At 42.9% G+C, this 19,814-nt stretch overlaps 2 protein-coding genes across 2 annotated transcripts; both read right to left on the bottom strand.

Annotated features, from left to right (window-relative positions):
* Positions 1-950: 950 nt before the first annotated feature.
* On the bottom strand, positions 951-2,899 carry LOC139334381 (B-cell receptor CD22-like). Its single transcript, XM_070967218.1, has 4 exons — positions 2,736-2,899; positions 2,096-2,374; positions 1,379-1,663; positions 951-1,148 (listed from the first exon to the last, which is right to left on the bottom strand). Exons 1-4 carry the CDS (start codon positions 2,770-2,772, stop codon positions 1,066-1,068), a joined length of 684 nt encoding a protein of 227 aa, XP_070823319.1. The 5' UTR covers positions 2,773-2,899; the 3' UTR covers positions 951-1,065.
* A 2,842-nt stretch (positions 2,900-5,741) lies between these two features.
* LOC139334078 (sialic acid-binding Ig-like lectin 10) lies at positions 5,742-15,394 on the bottom strand. The gene is made up of 19 exons (XM_070966823.1): positions 15,374-15,394; positions 15,208-15,273; positions 14,354-14,452; positions 14,070-14,181; positions 13,833-13,978; positions 13,536-13,656; positions 13,277-13,413; positions 12,430-12,552; positions 12,044-12,190; positions 11,277-11,382; positions 10,777-10,940; positions 10,277-10,426; positions 9,968-10,099; positions 8,385-8,466; positions 8,063-8,111; positions 7,700-7,786; positions 7,368-7,501; positions 6,814-6,939; positions 5,742-6,430 (listed from the first exon to the last, which is right to left on the bottom strand). Exons 2-18 carry the CDS (start codon positions 15,254-15,256, stop codon positions 6,837-6,839), a joined length of 1,941 nt encoding a protein of 646 aa, XP_070822924.1. The 5' UTR covers positions 15,257-15,273; positions 15,374-15,394; the 3' UTR covers positions 5,742-6,430; positions 6,814-6,836.
* Positions 15,395-19,814: the final 4,420 nt, after the last annotated feature.

The raw sequence follows: 19,814 nt of genomic DNA on the forward strand, positions 1-19,814 counted from the left end.
TGGATGTTGACATAAACATTGTCAGACTGATCTTCAGTGGCTGAAGAGCTTGAGCCTCTCCCACTGGGCCTGAAGTCTGACACAGTCTGCTGGATCGACACACCAAAGGTCAGATTAGATTTTTATTTATTTATTTTACTGTATGTTCATGGGCTTTGGCTACACTTAAGTTTCTGTATTGCAAAATAATATGAAGTTCAGGTTAGAAAGAAATATTCATGAGAGGAAAGCACCGAAGGAAGATATGAGATATTTCCCTTCTTTAAATAGTTTTTTTGGACTTTTTATGGGAACTTCAAATTTCCCCAAATCCTTCATTACTGACATTGGATAATTAGAATTTAATCAAATTCATGAGTTCTTTTATGACTTACATTAGATGTACTCACCTTTTTCTCTGCATGGCTCCTATGATTCCTCCTACCAAGACAGCAAAAAATAAATAAAATTAACCAATAAATAAATAAACCTGAAAAAAAAAACACTGTTGCTCAATCTTTCTCAGTCTCACATTTTTGAGAAGTTATTTTGAAATCATGGGAAACAGCAGCTTGACACTTCTGTAATCTGCTGTTCAGTACACAGCACAATGTTAGAAGTAAGCTTTTAGTTGAGTTTAATTTAGTTTTAGTTTTAGTTTGGCTTGATTGTCTTAGTCCATCATAACTCAGAAATAGTGCAGAATGTATGAAATTCTTTATATCCAGAATATTGGTCTTTTGAATAGGTGCTAATGACAGTAACGTTAAAATCTATGTATCGTCATTCCATATGTGTAAAAAAAAAAAAGAGAGAGAAAAAAAGACACAACTACAATTTTAAAAAGTACATATTCAATAATACATATACTTCAGCCAATGGCACGTATAAAAGCTGAGTTAGTGGTTGGAAATGCCCACAGGATGGAAATGAAGATGACACATGCACACTATGACAACATGGGGTGAAACACATGTAGAAAAAGAAGCAAATGCACTTCAGAGATGCACGTGTCAGTCAGTGGCAACAGTAAAAATGATGCTATGAGTCATTTAGTCACACTTACTCTCTCTATCACTCATTGACTCACCAGAGCAACAGGAGGGCTAACACAAGTGTCACCAAAAGAGCAGCTCCGATCCCAGCTATGATGGGGAGGGACTGGCTGCCTGAGGACAAACATGTTGTATGGTTAGATTACTGTTGGTAGATTGGAAAATGAGTGACCTGTGCCCTCTGCTTCTTTAATACAAAATGATGAAGAAATATTCAATTTTCTACATGAACAAATCAGAAAATTGGTCACTTATCCCTTCTCTGATGAGCATAATGATTAATCTAGGATTTTTAGCAGTGCATCACTTTAAATGATTCGTTTTGACAGTGAAGCCACACAAACCATGCTCCTCTTCCATCATGGCCAGCAGCACCTCAGTTGAGTTGCTTTCCCCCAGCTGGCTCCTGGCCTGGCAGACGTAGAGTCCAGTGTGGGACGTGTCCACAGAGGGAATGGACAGCTCCTGTCCTGAGCCCACCTGGAGCATTAAGTGTGGAGAAGCTGCCCTCTTGTACCAGGTGTAGTTGTCTGCTGCAGGGTAAGCAGCACTGCTGCAGCTCAGAGTCACACTGCTGCCCCGAGAGACATGCAGTGGGTTCATTGAAACAGAAATGTTGACTGGACGGTCTGAAAAATGTAGAAACATGGCACATGTTAACAGAAGATAAGGGAATTAAAAAAGATAATTAAAGGGTGAAAAGTGTGCATTTCTGTTACACAAATTTTCCTTTGTTTTTTCTGACTTTTTTCTTATGAAATACCGGACACGTTGACCTCTTCAGGCTTTCAAATCCTTCAAGCATAACAAACTACATGGAAAAATCCTTCTTTAGTTGATATGCTCTCAATTATGGCCATAATCTGTGATGAGGGCTCATGATTTCTTCATTTTCTGGGGTCACAAACTGAAAAGGTTGGGAACAAATGAACTGAAGGACATTGTACTGGAATAACTCCTGTGTCTAAATAGTGTGTTTGTGTCCACAACAGCATGGTTTCTGTAACAAAAGACAGACATTTGAAAGCAGACCTGTCAGTGTGACGTGTCAGCATACTCACACTGGACATCGAGTTGAACCTCGGTGGAGTTAATGAAGTCGATGCCCCTCCGGCTGATGTTATTCCAGGCCTGGCAGTAGTACAGTCCGCTGTGGCTGTGCTGGATATCAGAGATGGTGTGGCTCTGTCCTGAACTGATTAAGTGTCCGTCTTTATACAGGCCGTATCCACTTTGTGCCACAGGTGGTCTGGCATCACTGCTGCAGGTGAACGTCACCGAGTCTCCTTTGACGACGTCTCCTGATGGACTCATTGACAACGTGACTTTCTCTGGAGCATCTGATTGAGAGGAGAGCTGGATGTTTAGCCTCACAGTCAGTCAGTGAACCACAAGTGCAGTTTGGTACTTGAAAAGACAGAAAACCAGATCAGGGCATTAGTCTATGTCGATGAGAGATATTTCTAGAAATTTTCTTCACTCTGAGTTGAGGACAAGTTGTTAATTTGTGTCTTAATTTTACTTCACTTTAGGTCTTTTTTTATTGTTCCACAAGAGGAATGATATTTACAACCCAGCAGCATAAAAATACTAAAAATAATAATAATAAGTGAAAAAAATGTCGACATACTATAAGAATTATTGGCAAGGCATATTGAGCTGAGCTTTGAGGTGTTTTGGAGGTGTTACTCCTGTACTTACACTGAACATCCAGAGCCACAACGGCAGATCTGATCATCTCTTGACCCAGGATGGCACAGTAGTACCTCCCAGCATCCTCTTTCCTTGCCTGAAAGACTGGATTTAGAACGCGTTGTCCATCTCTGAACCAGACTACGTCTACAGGTGTAAGACACCCTGACACACAGGCCAGACTGACAATCCCTCCCTCCGTCACAGTGCTCGGCTGGACGTCAGCAGTCAACTCTGATTTAGAAACAGAAGCAGAAGTTGATTACTTTTACTAAAACATATTTAATTCATGACAAATTCTCCTTTTTCCAGTATCTTGTCATTACCTTTTACAGACAAATGAGCATTTGTTTTGCTCGTCCATCTGTTCAATGTTGTCACAAAACTAAAGAAGTATAGTCCTTCGTCGGCGTGCTGTACATCTTTGACCTGCAGGCTACAGTCACTCCACTTGTTGCCCACATATTTAAAGTGGTCTCGGGGTGATGGGAGGTCTGACAGGGCGACCAGCCTCCAATTGCCAGATACATACTGGGCTTTAGACCAGCCAACTGAGGTGACAATATGACCAAAAGGATAGTCGTACTTGCACTTTATAACTACTGTTGCCCCTTTTAAAGCACACTGACTCTCAAAGGTCACCCTCCAGTCTGCACTCCTCACACCTTTGGAAAAAGTAAAAAAGATCCAGTTATTTAAATGTAGTCGTAACTCTTTCTCCCACAGGATTTGGCAAATAAATCACTCAAATTAGACTGTATGAAACCTCTCAATTGCTACGGAGAAGCTGCACAGTGATTTGACTACAGTCACCACATTTACCATACATTAATTCAAAGAATGTGTTTTCTTACCTGGCATTATCATCAAAATAATCAAAATCAAGCTCTCCATGATTTGAATGAACCTGCAGCATCATGACACAGGACACAGATGAACATACAGTGTGTGCGGAACAGAGCACTGAGAACAGCATCCAAAAAGAAACACACGGTGTATCAAAGATAGTAGAACTCACCAGCCAAACGAAGACTTCTTGCTTTGACAATCCTGGAGATGATTTTGTGGAGTGAAAAGCAGAAGTGGGTGTTGTTACTGTCACACAGTTAGAAGGCCTCACATAATATGATCACTGCCCAACAGGAAGTATGCTCGTTATCAGCAATGCACTGCTTATCTTATCCAAAGTAACACTTGCACAAGCTCAGAGTGGAGCTGCACTGAGACTTTACTGACAATTTGATCTCTTCGCTCTCTCTGCGGCCATGAGTGTCTGTGGGAAATGTGGAAACTTTGCATCAAACACTCTGTACTGCTGTGTGTCACTTCCACTCAGGTAGGGCGATGGTGCAATGAAACATTCAATGTAATGAGCTCAGCTGTTCTCACTTTGTCACTGCCAGCATGATCTATCCTTGTCCACAGGGTGGTGTTACTGGACCATGCAACCGATTGAGGCAATGCAAGTAAGGGGTGGGTTAAAATGTGAAACTAGTGACTGAACACAGTTGAGGCTGAAACCCCCAAACTTCTAACTGTAGCTACCACCAGTGACGTCTATGTTGCGTGTATGACCCACGAAATCAGCAGCGGGGGCTGCTTTTGATGAGAGCAGATAAACTGTCACATCGCCTTCTTCTCTCCTCTGCTCCATCCATGTCCTGGTCACTACCTGATATGAGGTGGCTGATTAAGAGAGATAGAGTGACCGTGGAATAAAAAGAGTCCCAGTGGATTATTGTAACACCATGAATCGTTTTAATTACGCATGTCTTTCTTGGTGTCTTATCACAACTTTAAGCACATGACCCCACCAAATATTTCCACTGCAGCTGCACATCCACAACGGAGGAAATGTCACAAGAAGTACATGATAGCGATGCATTTATTGCACCAACCATTTCCTCTGCGTCACATGGGTTAGACAGGAAAATTTCAGAAAAAAGAGTTAATGCTTTAGTGACTGATCGTGATGTTGAGTAGCATGTAATGCAGGATGTAATGTGGCAAATATGAGTCAAACCTGTGGAGTCAACATGTGGTTGTTTTTATGTTCAGGTTTTAAACAACAGGTTTGTGGCCGTGATGCCAGTCATTATTACAAAAATGCCCAAATGGTTCATTTCCCCACATCTTGTAAGATCATGTTTGCGGTTCCAGATGTCGTAAGTGAAAGGACAAATGAACACGGCAGCAATGTAACAACAGCCCCATGAGCTAATGTCACTGTGAAAAATCTCCAATGTGTTCATTAAATAGTTCAGGCGCTGTCCTTACGTTTGTAATCACAAGGGACGAAGAGTAGATTACACGTATTTCTGTGAGAGTAACTGACTTCTTTTCATTACAAACTGGTCAAATAATAATCCATTACCAGCAGCATGTCAGAAAATCAGAGAAGAAAAACACAGTCAATAGGAGAAAGAGAGCATTTAGACATTCAATAGTCAGGTTAGTGTGTTGAGAAAAAGAAGTGCACGTTGATGTTTTTTATAATTTTTTTTATTGCCACCATTTTGTTTGCTCACTGTCAAGACCCTCCCTGTTCGTCGGCGTGGGTGTGCTCTGCAGGCAGCACTTCTGCTCCGCCCACTCACTCCACCCGCTCATCTCCTGACCTCGCCTGACTTCAATCATCAATCAAGACCCTTCCGCAGTATTTAAGCACCACCTCTCCTGCCAGCAGTTGTTGAATTGTCTGTTATGCAGTGTGGTCACCTGGCCTGTCAGTTTAAGAGTTCACTCTGTTTGCTGTGTCTGAGTGCTGCTTTTGGGTCGTAGTTCTTGAAAGACATGACAGTATGATTAATTGCACTGACTGTTTAATGCTTTTCAAAATCGCATTCTTATTTCTGCTTTAATTCATCCCAAAACAAATGACTGAATCCCTCTCATGCCACTGCTGATACACATGTTCCTCACTCTCAATTTGTCCATGCTGTCAGATGTTTGTGAGCTGGAAAAAAAAATACAACGTACAATCAAACTACGATTAGTTCCATCATAATTGTTTAATTTTTCTTTAGTGTAGCAAACCACGAGATGTAATTCAGCATTATTTCTGGCTTTGCTAAAGACTGATTTAATGGAAGCAAGCTGTATCAACTGAATAAATGTTGCAGCATTTTCAATCAGAATAAGCCTGCTAACAATTTAGAATATAAGAGTGGAAATTCACGTGTGGCAAATATTGATTATTCTTTATAGACGGCAACAAATTATCCACAGCTTTCCACTTATACGTGGAGACAGTTATGTTGGAATACAAATGATTATCACTTGTCACTGGTCAGGATACAAATGATGCTGCAGCAACCCATCATACGATGTCACCTACATTGACTTGATTGGGAATTTCAGTGGCAGCTATCAACTAAAAAGCAGCAGTAGATAAAGCCTGTGCTGCAGATATAAATGCAGGCAAAATGATCTTTCTTCTCTTACTGCTTCACCAGGCAGCACACAGCAGGGAGATGCTTAGAAAACAAAGGGAAAGACATGCAACACAGTTTAAGAGCTGGACTCGCAGTCAGGACCAGGACCACATGTTGTCCTCATGGTCTGGTGAACTGTGGAGAATCCATAACAACCTGTCTGACCCAGAACAGCGTAGGGCAGAGCCAGAGTCCACAAGGAGCCGTGATCCTAGTCCACAACCCTCTCTGGGTGAACAGGTGTAAAGTGATTGGTTCAAATGAGGATGGCTGATCAGGTGAGGAAGAGCAGAGAAGAAAAGCAGAAACATGAGTAAACTTTGAATCAAACAGAAAACAACTGAGTGCAAATTATGGGATTATTAAAGAGGAAATCACACAATTTGATCAGAATTTAGTCATTTCATTCAACTGCTGTTGCACCTCTAAAACCCTTCATATTTGGTACATTATTAAAACAAACTCTGAACTTCAAACTGCTTATTTGGCTTTTTTTTTCTGTCAGGGGCTTGATTATTGTAAAGGCTCACCTATTTTGAACATCCTACTGTATGTGGGGGATCATAGCACTGACACATTCCCATGTTATATAATATATAAAACTATGTAGGGACTTTGTAAATGACAGTACTGAGAGTTGTAAGGTGTCATACCTGGTTTGCCTTTTTCCTCGCGGTCAGTGGCGCGGCTGGTGCAGTAAAGTGTAAACAACTTTGGAGGAATCTTTCGGCTTTTTATCCCCACCCAGTGGCAGGTTGTGGACCTGCACCTGGTCTGCACTGAACCAACATCAACAACAAACAGAAACCATATGAGTTCATCTGGACATCTGACTCAGATCAAAGAATAAAAAAACAGGTCTTCATTTTGCTCCAGGACCATTGAAATGTTTTTGACATCCAAAACCGGGACGAGAAATTTATTGTCCTCTCGTAAACAGGAGAAGGTGTTGGATATCACAGAAGAAAGAGAGAAAAGTCAGAGGAAAAGACAAGGAGTGGAAAGTGTAGATGACAGGAAGATAAAGAAGAAAGCACAAGGGCCAGTGCACTTGTAAAATAAAATCTGCAGCATACAAGATATGAAACAGTAGATTGCTGCTGTGGTCAGCAGCTCTGCAGGGAGACAGATGGTGAAGGTGGGAGACAGAAAGAGAAAGAGATGGGGGGGGGGGGGGGGGTGACAGGTGGAGGAGGATGGAGTGTACCTGGATAACTTGGAGTAGTGGACAGTGATGTAGTTGGGGGCCGGGCTGCGACTCTCTACTTCTGTGATTGGTGGAGCATCCTTCAGAGGAACAATGGCCGGGTGGGAGCTGTCACTCAAGTCCTCTGGCTCCTCCTGCATGTGTGCGCATGTCCACCCACCCACCCACACACACACGCACACGCACACACACACACACACACACACACACACACACACACACACACACACACACACACACACACACACACACACACACACACACACACACCAGAAATTCAGGTCATTTGTACATTTTTCATTCACCCTCAGATTGTGTACTGAGTTGTTTACCGGGATGTCGGACATCTTGCCCTTCCTCACTGGAAAGGTCTGTTGGGCTGACTCATAGAACATGGTGTCAGCTGTCACTGACGGACGCTAGGGTCACACACACACACACACACACACACACACACACACACACACACACACACACACACACACACACACAAAACAAGGGAAAGAGCAAGACTGAGGGTGAGGGTCATTTTTAATCAACAGTTTTAAATAGATAACATTACAACTGCACGTCGTCACAACTATCCTGACTTCACAGTGGGATGTTTTATCATTTAAAAGCAAATTTTTAACTGGTCACAGGTTAAACAACAACTGCAGATGAGAAGATGTTTAAAATAACACGGCAAACTGTACCTTGTTTGCTTCTTCTCCTGACTCCATGTCTACTCTGTGCATGTTCTTACTACGAAGACACAAATACAATATTATTAAGCCATAACAAAGTGATGACTCCTACAACAAAAATAAAGAAAATAAAATAAAGCAGGAAACTAGGTGCGTGAAGATCAACCTCCTGTAAAAATCAGTAAAATATTATAGAAAGTAATGTTGAACTCTTAAAGGAGCTGCAATGCACACAGAATGATTGTATAATCCTCCTAGATTTCCTCTGTTTCATGATGCAGAACAGTACAGAAATAGTCAAACTGGCAGTGAGTAAATAGCAGTGTGTCACCTGATCATAATGGCCACCGTGAGAGTGATGAGCCCAGCAGACACGCCCACTGCTGATGCCAAGGCGATGACCTTAAGACGACCTGCCGGAGGGAGGATAAGAACTATCATCAGCACAACTAGAAACAAGGGGAAATGAGAGGGAACAAGGGTTAACATGAGATGAATAAAAATAGATGTGCCGCAAACTAAAAAAGAACAACAGACAAAAATAGAAAGAGAGAAAGTTAGGACCGGGGAAAGAGCCGTGCATCATCTTTCTGGCGTCTAGACTTGAGACTTTTGTTTCCAGTTCTGATTTCCAAACCTTACTCCACTTCTTCAGCTGTCTAGACTCAAATAGTAGTTTTCCACAACACCTCATCACCCCTTCCTCTCCCCTCATAGCAAGAGGGCTTTACATGACTCACCATGACTCATAGAAAAACAGTCAGAAACCATGAGGACATACAGAAAGAAGACGAGGGCCCGGACCTCATGCCGCGATGGTGACAGGAGAGGTTTCATCACTCATCAAATGCACAGAGACTTTTCCAATCATCCCTCAGGCTGCAATCTCAGAGAAACACTTTTTTTGGTCATTGTATGAGATAATCAGAAACATAGATGTAACAGCGGGGCAGGGGTGTTTCACTAACCTTATCGGTGACACCTCATCTCTTCCATTACACCTTTAAAAGTGACAAAAGCATGCACAATGACTACAGCCCCCCACAGTAAACTCAGGGGAGTGTCAGGGAACAGTAGTCAGCAGACATTGTCCACTAAAGGCTTTCAGACTGAGTGTGAATGTAACTCTGACACCTTCACCGTTCAGGAAAGTCACTGTATAAAAAATTCCATCGTGGCATTTTCGTCTCACAGGTTGCTATAATGTTAAGGAGTTTTTAAGGCCCCTCATAAAACCATTTCATTAATATCTTTTAAATGTATGCTACCTTTGCTGGTCTATCTAATATATGGAAGCTATTTCCATGAAAAAAATCTTCTAGTGTTCAGTCAGTATTTATTTTACAAGAGTCTGCAGCCTTGCCAGTGGCTCTGTGAAGCTGTATTTATGATGTATTTAGGCACAGTTTGAGCTGAAGGCTAACGTCAGCATGCTCACAGTGACAATTCTGATGTTTAGAAAGTTTAATGTATACGCTGTTCTACATCTTAATTAAGTGTGTTATTGTGCTAATTTGCTAATTAGCATTTAATGTAAAGTACCGATGAGGCTGATGCGCATATCATTGGTTTGCAGGTATTTGGTCATAAACAAATGGAAAAAATGTAAATTTGATCTTATGATGACACTGAATGAAAAGTTATGGACTCATCAAAATTATTATAGTTCATTCTGGAGTCTGTTTGTAATAAATGTCATAGCAATCCATCCAATAGTTGATGGGACATTTCGCTACAGGAAAGGTCAGAGGATCACCAAAGTCAGGGGGATTCATCATCTGGAGAAAATTTCACGGCAGTCCATCAGACAGTAGTTGATATTTCACTCTAGAACTGTACTAACAAACCTAAAATACTTTCTTTCTGTTGTGTTTGACACCAGTAACACCAGTGTGAAAGACAATCATTACATACCTCTGACTCGTACGGTGAGGACAGGAGAGCTGTGGACTCCTATTCGATTCCTGGCCTCACAGTAGTACTGGCCGCTCTCTCCGGGGCCGACCTCTGAGAAGGTGAAGACAGGACCGGACTTGGTGCCCCACGCTGCGCAGAAAGAGAGAACTTCGACTTACTGTTTCAGAGAAACAAAGCAACAGACTGTCCAGGCACACAGAGCATGACACCTTACTGACCACAAGCATTTACCACAGGTTATAGAGTTAGGTATTAATGATTTTGTAATGTTAACCTTGAGTGGAACCACATTTTTACGATGCTAACATTGTACAGAGCCCCCATCCAGAGCTAAGCGGTGCCATGTGAAGTTATCCACTGCAGGGTTGGCCTGACTGCTGCAGGTTAAGGTCAAAGGTCGGCCAGCGTCAACAACACTGGAGGGACGAGCCAGAACTGAGGTATTCTTTGGAGGGTCTGGAGAGAGAGAGGAAGAAAAAGATAGATGCAAAGGGTTAAGGAAGGTTTTGTCGTGTAAATGATGGCCTGCAAATAATTTGAAACAGAGGTATGACAAAGGTCGGGGGAAGGAGGAGAGAAACTTTAGAGGTATTGATGTGGAGAGGAGAGGAGAGGAGAGGAGAGGAGAGGAGAGGAGAGGAGAGGAGAGGAGAGGAGAGGAGAGGAGAGGAGAGGAGCATCGGACACATCCTTTCTAACTCTGTCATTGTAATATTTAGAACAGGCAAACCCAAGCGTGATAATGAAGATCACAAACCAGAAGACTCCCAAACATGTCACAAACAAACAACACAGCCACTACTTACACAGTATAGTGAGAGTGGCAACAGGGGAGGTTTGGTATCCTAACCGGCTCCACGCTGTGCAGTAGTACTGACCCGCATGGTGCGCACGCGCTAAAGGGAACGTCAGGTTCTGGAAGGGTCCTTTAGCCAACACCTGGTCACCTAGGATACGATACCAAGCATACCTGCAGGAGAGAGGATTGTGAAAATGATGATGAAAATGATTACAGGACTGGGAAATTTGCAATAATATAACCTTTAGTCCTTGATATTTAGACTATGTAACACTGGATTTTATATATATTTAGGTGAATATTTATCATTATTTAAATGTTTTTTTTCCAGATTGTCCAGTCTGTAATTATGACATCTTGAAGGAGAGTAAAAGTCTGAATTAAAAAAGGTGATTGCGAATGCATGAATGATAATAATGACCACAAAAACAATGAAAAGGACAAAGGATCCTCTCAGGTAGAAAGCCTCCACTGTTGATAAGCCTGGAGCAGATGTAGCTCTCATACCTGCTGGCAGGAGGGTTGGCGTGGCTGACACAGCTCAGGTTTACATACGAGCCCTCTCTGATGTCACCTGGAGGGCTCACCAGCACACGCGTGTTCTTTGGAGAGTCTGACCATGCAAGCAGACAGTGATAAAAACAGGAGCATCATTACTATGTTCGTGTTTTTATTTTGTAGCTGTGTGGCTGATAAAGTCAAGTAATCTCAAGCAAAAAAAGGAGCGATGAGATATGCATCTGTAGATTCAGCCTGCAGAGCTTTTAGTTTTACGTGTGGAAGGAAGTAGCCATGCAAGCAGGACCAGAGTGAGGAAAATCCAACAGTCAGATACGGAAAAATATTCAGTTATTTATGACCAGCAGCAAATCCTCACATCTGAGGAACCAGAGAATGTTTGATTACTCTCACTTCAGTTTTACTACATTTTGATGTATATTCTTAGAAACAGCAGTGAAGTAAAAGTATGAAAGATCAGCAGTTTCTATGAATCCTCCACATGACTGAGTACTCACATTATGACTCAAGTTTCAAATAGAGTTGTTGCCTAATCAGTTTAACCTGGAGTAACCTTTGACAGATTTACACAACAGGACCTAAGATAGAAACCTACATCCAGACCTAGTGTGGGGTTACAAAGTTTTTTTGCTGTCAAAATCTAATTCTGATCTATGCATGTCGTTTTGATGCTGAACCATGCAAAGTGTTTGAAGTTGGGAAAAGACACCCTGTCTGTAATAGAGAAGAACGATGCAAACATCCAACAAACTTACAAGTGACGTTGAGCAGAAGCGGTTTGGAGCGGTCTGTTCCCAGTGAGTTACGCGCTACACAGAAGTACTCTCCTCTGTCTGTGTATTTGAGGTGCGATAGGTGGAGCTGAGGCCTGAAACTGTCTGGGATGCTGCCGCTGTCCATGTCTGGAGAGCAGACAAAGACACGCATGCAGATTAGTGCGCACATGAATTTACATCACGAGCCCAAAAAAAGATTTACACACTGTGATTGAAAAATAACTTCTGTCTCTTCGACAAATCATTAAATCCAATTGCAGGAGGGAATTCACATGAACGTATCATCAGCCCGTAAGCTCATATCCACGACCCAGCCAGTGAACGTGCACACTGAACAGTAAGTGTCATCATATGCTCTCCTGTACCTTTGAACCACGCAAAGCTCTCCACAGGTGGAGCTGCGTCACTAGTGCAGGTCAGCATGACTGACCCCCCCTCTGACACCTCCCCTGCTGGGAAGACTGCTATGGAGGTGGAACGAGGACCGTCTGCAGGGGAGGAGAGTGAACACGGGGAGGGGAGGGGAGGGGAGGGGAGGGGAGGGGAGGGGAGGGGAGGGGAGATCAGAAAAAAGGGAAGTTGAGATTAAGCAATTGAAAGAGTAAATAAAGTTTACACTGTATCAAAACTTATTTCAATAATTTAACATTTATGATTTCCAGAGGCGGGCGGCACGGTGGTGCAAGCAGGTAGTGCGCGTGCCTCACAGCAAGAAGGTTCCTGGTTCGATCCCCGGGCGGGGCCTTTCTGTGTGAAGTTTGCATGTTCTTCCTGTGCATGTGTGGGTTCTCTCCGGGTACTCCGGCTTCCTCCCACAGACCAAAAACATGCTCATTAGTTGATTGGTGACTCTAAATTGCCTCTAGGTGTGAGTGTGAATGGTTGTTTGTCTTTACATGTTGCCCTGCAATTGGCTGGCGACCGGTTCAGGGTGTACCCTGCCTCTCGCCTGTTGAAGCTGGGATAGGCTCCAGGCCCCCCGCAACCCCGAAAGGGATAGGCGGCATAGAAAATGGATGGATGGAGGCAATATACATATTTAAGAAAGTCTCACTTCAAAGTTCATTCGAAGCTTCAGCTACTCGTGTTTCTGCTTTTTGTCCCGACAATAAAAGACATCAGACTAATAGTTGTATCCAATCAGTTCCAGACGCTCTGAAAGCGTGTGAAAACGTTCTGTTCTGGTCATTTTAAATGGTGATTTGTACTCACGTCCCAGAGCCAGGGAGAGGGATGGTGACTGGACGTTCTGTGGTGGGATTGGTCGACAGGTGTACGCTCCAGCGTGCTGCTGGTCAAAGCGGTTGACAATCATCCACTTTTCATAGGATCCAAGATTTAGTCCGTTCCTGTGTGCAGAGCATCGTATCATATCCACAGTGTAGCAGACAGTGTACTTTAGCTTACTTTGCTCCAAAAAGGAACCACAATCTCTTCGCTCTGAACCACTTTTTGGGTGACGTAAACACACCTGTAGAGTGCCAGGCTCCTTCCTGGAGCAGCACATCCTTGGGCCTGGCAACCCACAAACACAGTCTCTGCAAAGCCAAACATGTTGGCAGGCCTCGCTGGATGCACCTGGACCTGGAGGTCTGAAATACACACACACACACACACACACACACACACACACACACACACACACACACACACACACACACACACACACACACACACAGACATTCACACGCTGGCTGCATGAGTCCACTGCAGGACTGATATGAGCAAAGCAGGGACGTTGCAGCGGTTTAAGTTTGCGTGGACCCACCTGTGACGTCGAGGGTGATGGTGTTAGGGGACGTCCATCTCCCCAGCGTTTGGTCTGTCTCAAACCTGAAGTGGTACTCGCCTGCGTCACTCAGTTTCACAACCCGAATCTGGACTGAACAGCTGGAATAGCTGCCTCCGATGTAGCTGGAAGCCATGATTCATTTGTCATACATTCCTGGATCATTTCACATTGGCCATTCGTCAGCTTTCAAAAGTCACTGTGTGTCCCTCTTACCGAGTTCGTCCTCGGTACGACAGGCTGATCTGGTTCGGGTCAGTGTGGTGAGCAAACTCCCTGCGACCTTCTGCAGACACACGGAACCACATGACCCGCTTCACAGTGTGACCTGCCAAAACCACAGCAAAACTCTGCATCCAAACTCATCCAGAATTATAGCAACAAATGCAAAGAACACTGTGCTGATGATGATGATGGAGAAGAAAAATTATGCCTTATATGCTTGACCTTGTTGAGCTTGACTGAATAGAATAAAGTGGGTTTATACACTGGTTTGGTACCTGACGGGTAGTCATAACGACAGGGCAGAGTGACGGTTGTTCCTGCCCACACACAGATCTCTCTCCTAGAAAATGTCACACTCCACCTGCTCTGGATACCTGCAGGGCAATTTAAAAGCATGAACATGCAAAATCATTATCAGCAAGCAACAAAAAAGCAGAGCAGGCTGATTCACAGGCTTCAGGCTTTTCACATCATTTGTTCTCATGTTTACATCAAGAATGGCTCGAGGTTCTAACCACATAAACATCCATAACTCCTGCCTGTCACATCCACAGACTGCTTCTCCTATTAAATCAGCTACTAAAGTTTAGGGAATACATACTTCAAGACTAAAAAAAAGTGCAAATCTCAGCTGCCCACAAGTCAAAGTTTTCCTTCAGTGTGGCTCCTCAGAGAACAACTTGTCAAACCACAGCTCTGATCAGCTCAGAGAGTGACACTTAAAACTGAAGCAGTGAGAATGAGCCCTGATGTGCAGCCGTGGTGTCGTCCTGTGCTGCTAACTGCCTGCCTGGCTGACTACCTTGCACAAAAGGCAATCAATACTTATAAATAACTTGAGCGTAAAGGCAAGGGCACCTGGCTGCAGGACCTTATGTGCATAATGGATCCAATGAGTCAGGCATTCATTTTCTAACTGCTGTTTTACAGTATGTGTGATACATTTATGATCTATCCAGAATACAAAACCAATATCTGACAATTAAGGAGGCTGCCAATTCATCTCAACCCCTTTAAGTAATAAGAATATGCTCATTAAAGCCTTGTTCACTTATGCTTTACATCTCATGATGAAAAAAGTTATAATTAAAGTTACAATTTGTGTTGTAGTTTTACGTTTCTCTCTTACCTGGCAAAGCTGTAAGGATGGCACCCAGAACTAACACACCTGCCAACATCTCCGCTGACACGAGCTCTGTAATGTCACCAGAGGAGGAGAAAATCACAGGGAGACAGAGAGGTGAACAAAACATAAGGATAAACAGCATCCAGCTGAATGAATGTGAAGCACTCACCCTTTAAAGTATCTTCATTCAGCTCAGTCAGTCAGGCAGAAGACAGTTTGAGGGATGTGTGCAACCCGAACAGTGATGGAGGTGATGCTTTTAGAGTGGCGGGAGTTGCACGATGATCGGGTAGTCGGAGATGGGAGGAGGAGTGGAAGTGACTGAAGGAGGAGGATGAGGAAGAGGAAATATGTGTGAAGCTTCTGCTACCTTCCGACATTCTACTTTTCAAAGTTTAATCGTTTCTATTTTCCCTTTTTCCACTTCTCCCTCTGAAACTGTTTTGAAGGTCATTGATGTGATGTTTCTGGTTTCCTACTTTCAGTTGTGAAAATGTGACATCCTTGTGATCCTGTCACTTTCACAATTGTCTCTTCTAACTGAACGTCAGTAACCTGCCATATCTTATCAAGTATTTTCACATGACAGCGAAAGATTAAGTGCTGCTTTGTTTCAAAGTGGCTTGAAGAGGCATTGAGTGTTGCCCTGAAGGCTTCTGAGTTAAGGTGGCAACCATAATTATTTTCTCTTTAGTGTCCACCATGTAACAAAGGCTTGTAGTAACAGTTTGACATTGCCAAATACTAACTACTACTACTCCTACTACTTCTACTACTAATAAAAATAATTATCAGCTGTTGGGTTTTGATTGTTTTATAAGCAGCAGCACTATTAAAAGAGTAGTTTGAAATCCTTAGGTTGCCTTGCAACACCATGGCGGCAACAAAAATCCAGGAGGTCACTGCACCCTCTCATCTCATTCCCAGCAAATGTATGTCCCAAAATAAGTATTCCTTAAAAACAATGCTCAAAAGCAAAAAAATGCCATATATACAACAGTAACAAATAGCATTCAAACATAATAACAGTAAATAATAGCTATATTTGTGCCCAACATCTCTGAGAAAAAATGTCTGTGTCTTTAAATGCTTAATGCTCCATCAGCTAGTTGCTAAATGTGTCCGTTTTCTGTTTGGTGTTTCTGGACAGGGGAGTATACAGTTGGTTTATTTTGCTGAAAATGTGCCTGCTGTGCTTGGAAGATGAGAGCGATGGGAGTAAATCAAAACGGCAAGGTTACAGGATGTAAAACCAAAACAATGAGCTAAAAGACGCTAAAATGCTTCAAAGAGCTGGGGAAGTGCAGAGACAGGTGGTAATTCTCTACGAGTTCATCTCTCCGAGCAACACCTGTCACATTACACAGTCATTTCATCCATTGTTCATGCAGAGTGCAGCTTTAACTCAATATCCATCCTGATCAGCAGACATACAGAGCATTCGGCGATCATGTCGTTTTCACTGTGAAACCCACTCTTCACTCTTGCATGAAATTGTCACAGTATTGTTGCAAACTTTGACCATCATGATTGACTGATTGTTCAAAAGATGTCTGGTTCATTTGTAAAATGAATTCAGGCCTGTTGGCGTACATTAATATACATAAGTCAAGTAGACATAGACTCGGCAGCCCAGATGTCCTCTCATCCACTACTCTAATTGAGAACTGTTGGCACAGAAAACTACCCACAACCAGACGTGGAGAGGTTCGAGACCTCTCAGTCAACTGTGTCCACTTAGCCTGATGAGTCTAAATGACTTTAACATCCCACCCTGCCACAACTTGGCCAATAGATGTCAGTTTAGCGTCATGATTTGGCCAATTGGCTACTTACCCCAGCTTTGACCCAGGAGTAATGATGATGTACAGTTTAACATTTCAGTCAATCTCTATTCAAAGGCATCCAAGTCAGGGTATGAAGGGGGAATTAACTTTCAGAGAAGATATCTTGATCTACATCTGGAAATAAACGCTGACATTTTACTTATTAGCTGTCAAATATGACAGAGGGGGGGCAACATAAGGAATCAGTGCTGATGTTAGGAAATACGGATGTATATCTGATTCATATCCTGCTGGATCTTAGGATCTGCAGGCCTCTTTTTTTTGGTCTTCACCTAAAAACTTCAAGACTCTCAGTGCTTTTAATTAGTATTTAGTTAATAGGTAAGACTCTGTTGGTCATGGGGATCTTAAACAAACATTATTTTTCAAAGACAATTTTTTGGGTATTTTCACTTATATTAGATAGGACAGTGTAGACAAGGAACAAGGGAGGAGAGGCGTATGACAGGCAACACAGATCCTCAGCTTGAGATGAAACCATGGACTTTGCGGTTTTGTGGTATAAAAACGCAATTTTGTTCAAGAGGTCTGCGTTGTGTTTAGAGCTGAATCTGAGCTCGACCTTAAACAGCAACACTAATACGGAACAGAAATTCTCTGGGAGGGAAAGTTACCTTCAAAATATAATCAAAATCCTCAGGATATGAGGTTAAATGAACAATATATTCCAGTTCACAGATTGCTTGGTTGGATTATGGGTTGAGACCCAAAATGGGTCACAGGCCCTCCTCTAGCGGGTCTCCACATGACAAGAACGCTCGTATGATTTAATGATCCTGGATCCCTGGGAAAAAAAAAAAAAAAAGTCATTTTGGTCCCTGGCTGAAAAGTTTTAAGAACCTTCCCCCTCCAAATACTGTCTGTATTATGTTGAGTAAGAAGAGTGGTGGGCTTTGAGCTTAACCTGTAACCACAGAATGACTTCAAAAGGATCACGGCACACTAATAGGTCAAAGCCTGATGTAATCTTAATCGAAAACAGAGCAGACTAAACGAATGAAGAGAAACAGATGGATGGAGCTAGATTAAGTGTGACTGACCACAAACAGAGAGAGAAAGAGGGTGAGAGAGGGAAGAATGAGAAAGTTTGAAGGGAAGGTAGGAGGTGGGGGGGCGGGAAGACAAAAACACGATGAGGTCAGTTTGCTAAGGAGGACAGAAAGAAAAGACGAGAGGTGAAGCAAAAGAAGCAAGAGAGGAAGTGGAGGGGAAAAGGAGGAAGAAAGAAAAAAGAGGGGGAAGGTTTACAAGAAGACAAGTGTTGGGTTAGACAGAGGAGAGAGAAAGAGGAAGAGGAATGGAAAAGAAGTGTGAGAGGGAGCAACAGACAAATGCATGACAGTGTATCCAACCCTTACGGTAGGAAAGGTATCCATCCACTGACCGCAGCCTCCAGGCCAGATGAAGTGTGACCGTCTGGTGGTCAGACTGGACCTGAAGATTTTCCGCTGTTGCAAAACACTTCCTGCCTGCTGTTTTCATGTAATGTGACCGCTCACAGTTTGCTCCCCTGCCATACTTTAAGTTGTACAATATGTTATTTCTATGTTACTCCTTATGCCCACAGATTAGACTCTTGGCTCTACAGGCCCTCCAGCCTTGGACGGACTCCACATAAGCAAATAATGATTCGACTGTCCAACATGTGTTAGTCTTCAGTTTGAGTGGTGCTCTCCACGGGGGAAGTCTGGGCAAGAATGACGATGATCAGAGCTACAATCATATCTGACAAGGTGATGTGTTGTTCCTGTGCTGTCTTTTAGGAGCTCTGCTTGATGACTTGATGAGCGGGATTTTGGCCAATACAATCACTGAACCAACGGGGAATTAAACAAGAGAAGTAAAAAGAAAGGGCGAGAGAGAAAGGAGGAGTTCCTTCTTTCTCGAACTGATACACATTATCAATAAAACACACAGTATTTAGCCATTTAGGCACTTGACTTTCATAAATAAGCCAAACCAAACACTTGATGAGTTTTTAAAACTCCTAAATCTTTGAAACCTATTGGAGCTGTATTAGATTTAGCCTGGTTTTGCTCATTCCTGTCCCATTCACAAACTCTGCTGCAGGGTCGGATTTCTGCTCCCTGTCTGCCAGAGACCTGTCTGTGGCTGCTGTGGTATTCCACGCTGAATGAGTCATGTCTGGTGGTTATTATGGGCAGGCATTTGGCTCCCCCCGTCTCTCACCCCGTCTAGTGGCAGCAGACAAAATTACATCCTTTTTTGAGCCTCGTCCAATGGAGCTGACTAAGATGAGGGTTCTCAGTTAACCAGGCTAGATGAGTTAAGGACACATTTTTGGTTAGTGGTGTAAGACTGCATTGCTGTTTCGACTTCAAGGTTTTTTAATGGTTATACTGAGCCGCAAACAAAAGAAAGCTGTAGACTTTTAACTCATCAATCAAGAGAATCCACGGTCTGCTATTCAAACTTTAAGCTGTAAATCAAGAATAATTGAGGTGTTTGGTGGTCAAACTCCAGCAGGTGCATGTCTACATTGTGTATTGTAACAATCATCTGCCAGTTACCCCGAGGATGGAGTTTAAAGGTGTAGGAGGTGTGTTATTCATTGTGTTGATTTGGCTTTTGAAGATCGGTCTCTCTTTTACCGAGCTGCATTTAATTCAGCCAGAAACACAAAACTGTCTCCAGACCGTCTTACCAAAACTCATTCTAATTCAACCATGATGGGTTGATGATGGATTAACAATTTTTCTCTTCAGGTCAGTGCCAGTGCACAAAGTAGCATAACACTCACAC

Source organism: Chaetodon trifascialis, chromosome 7, assembly GCF_039877785.1.
Source record: "Chaetodon trifascialis isolate fChaTrf1 chromosome 7, fChaTrf1.hap1, whole genome shotgun sequence".
In the NCBI taxonomy this organism is placed as follows: Eukaryota; Metazoa; Chordata; class Actinopteri; order Chaetodontiformes; family Chaetodontidae; genus Chaetodon; species Chaetodon trifascialis.

Bases quoted from the DNA above. Each gene is read 5' to 3' on its own strand.
- LOC139334381 (XM_070967218.1), bottom strand. From the start codon at position 2,772: ATGATCAGATCTGCCGTTGTGGCTCTGGATGTTCAGT. The intron at 1,664-2,095 runs GTGAGTATGCTG...TACATTTTTCAG, and splicing joins GGTTCAACTCGATGTCCAGT to ACCGTCCAGTCAACATTTCT. The intron at 1,149-1,378 runs GTTTGTGTGGCT...GTTTGTCCTCAG, and splicing joins CATGATGGAAGAGGAGCATG to GCAGCCAGTCCCTCCCCATC.
- LOC139334078 (XM_070966823.1), bottom strand. From the start codon at position 15,256: ATGTTGGCAGGTGTGTTAGTTCTGGGTGCCATCCTTACAGCTTTGCCA. The intron at 13,657-13,832 runs GTGGGTCCACGC...TGTGTATTTCAG, and splicing joins CATCACCCTCGACGTCACAG to ACCTCCAGGTCCAGGTGCAT. The intron at 8,467-9,967 runs GTATGTAATGAT...TCCCTCCGGCAG, and splicing joins CCTCACCGTACGAGTCAGAG to GTCGTCTTAAGGTCATCGCC.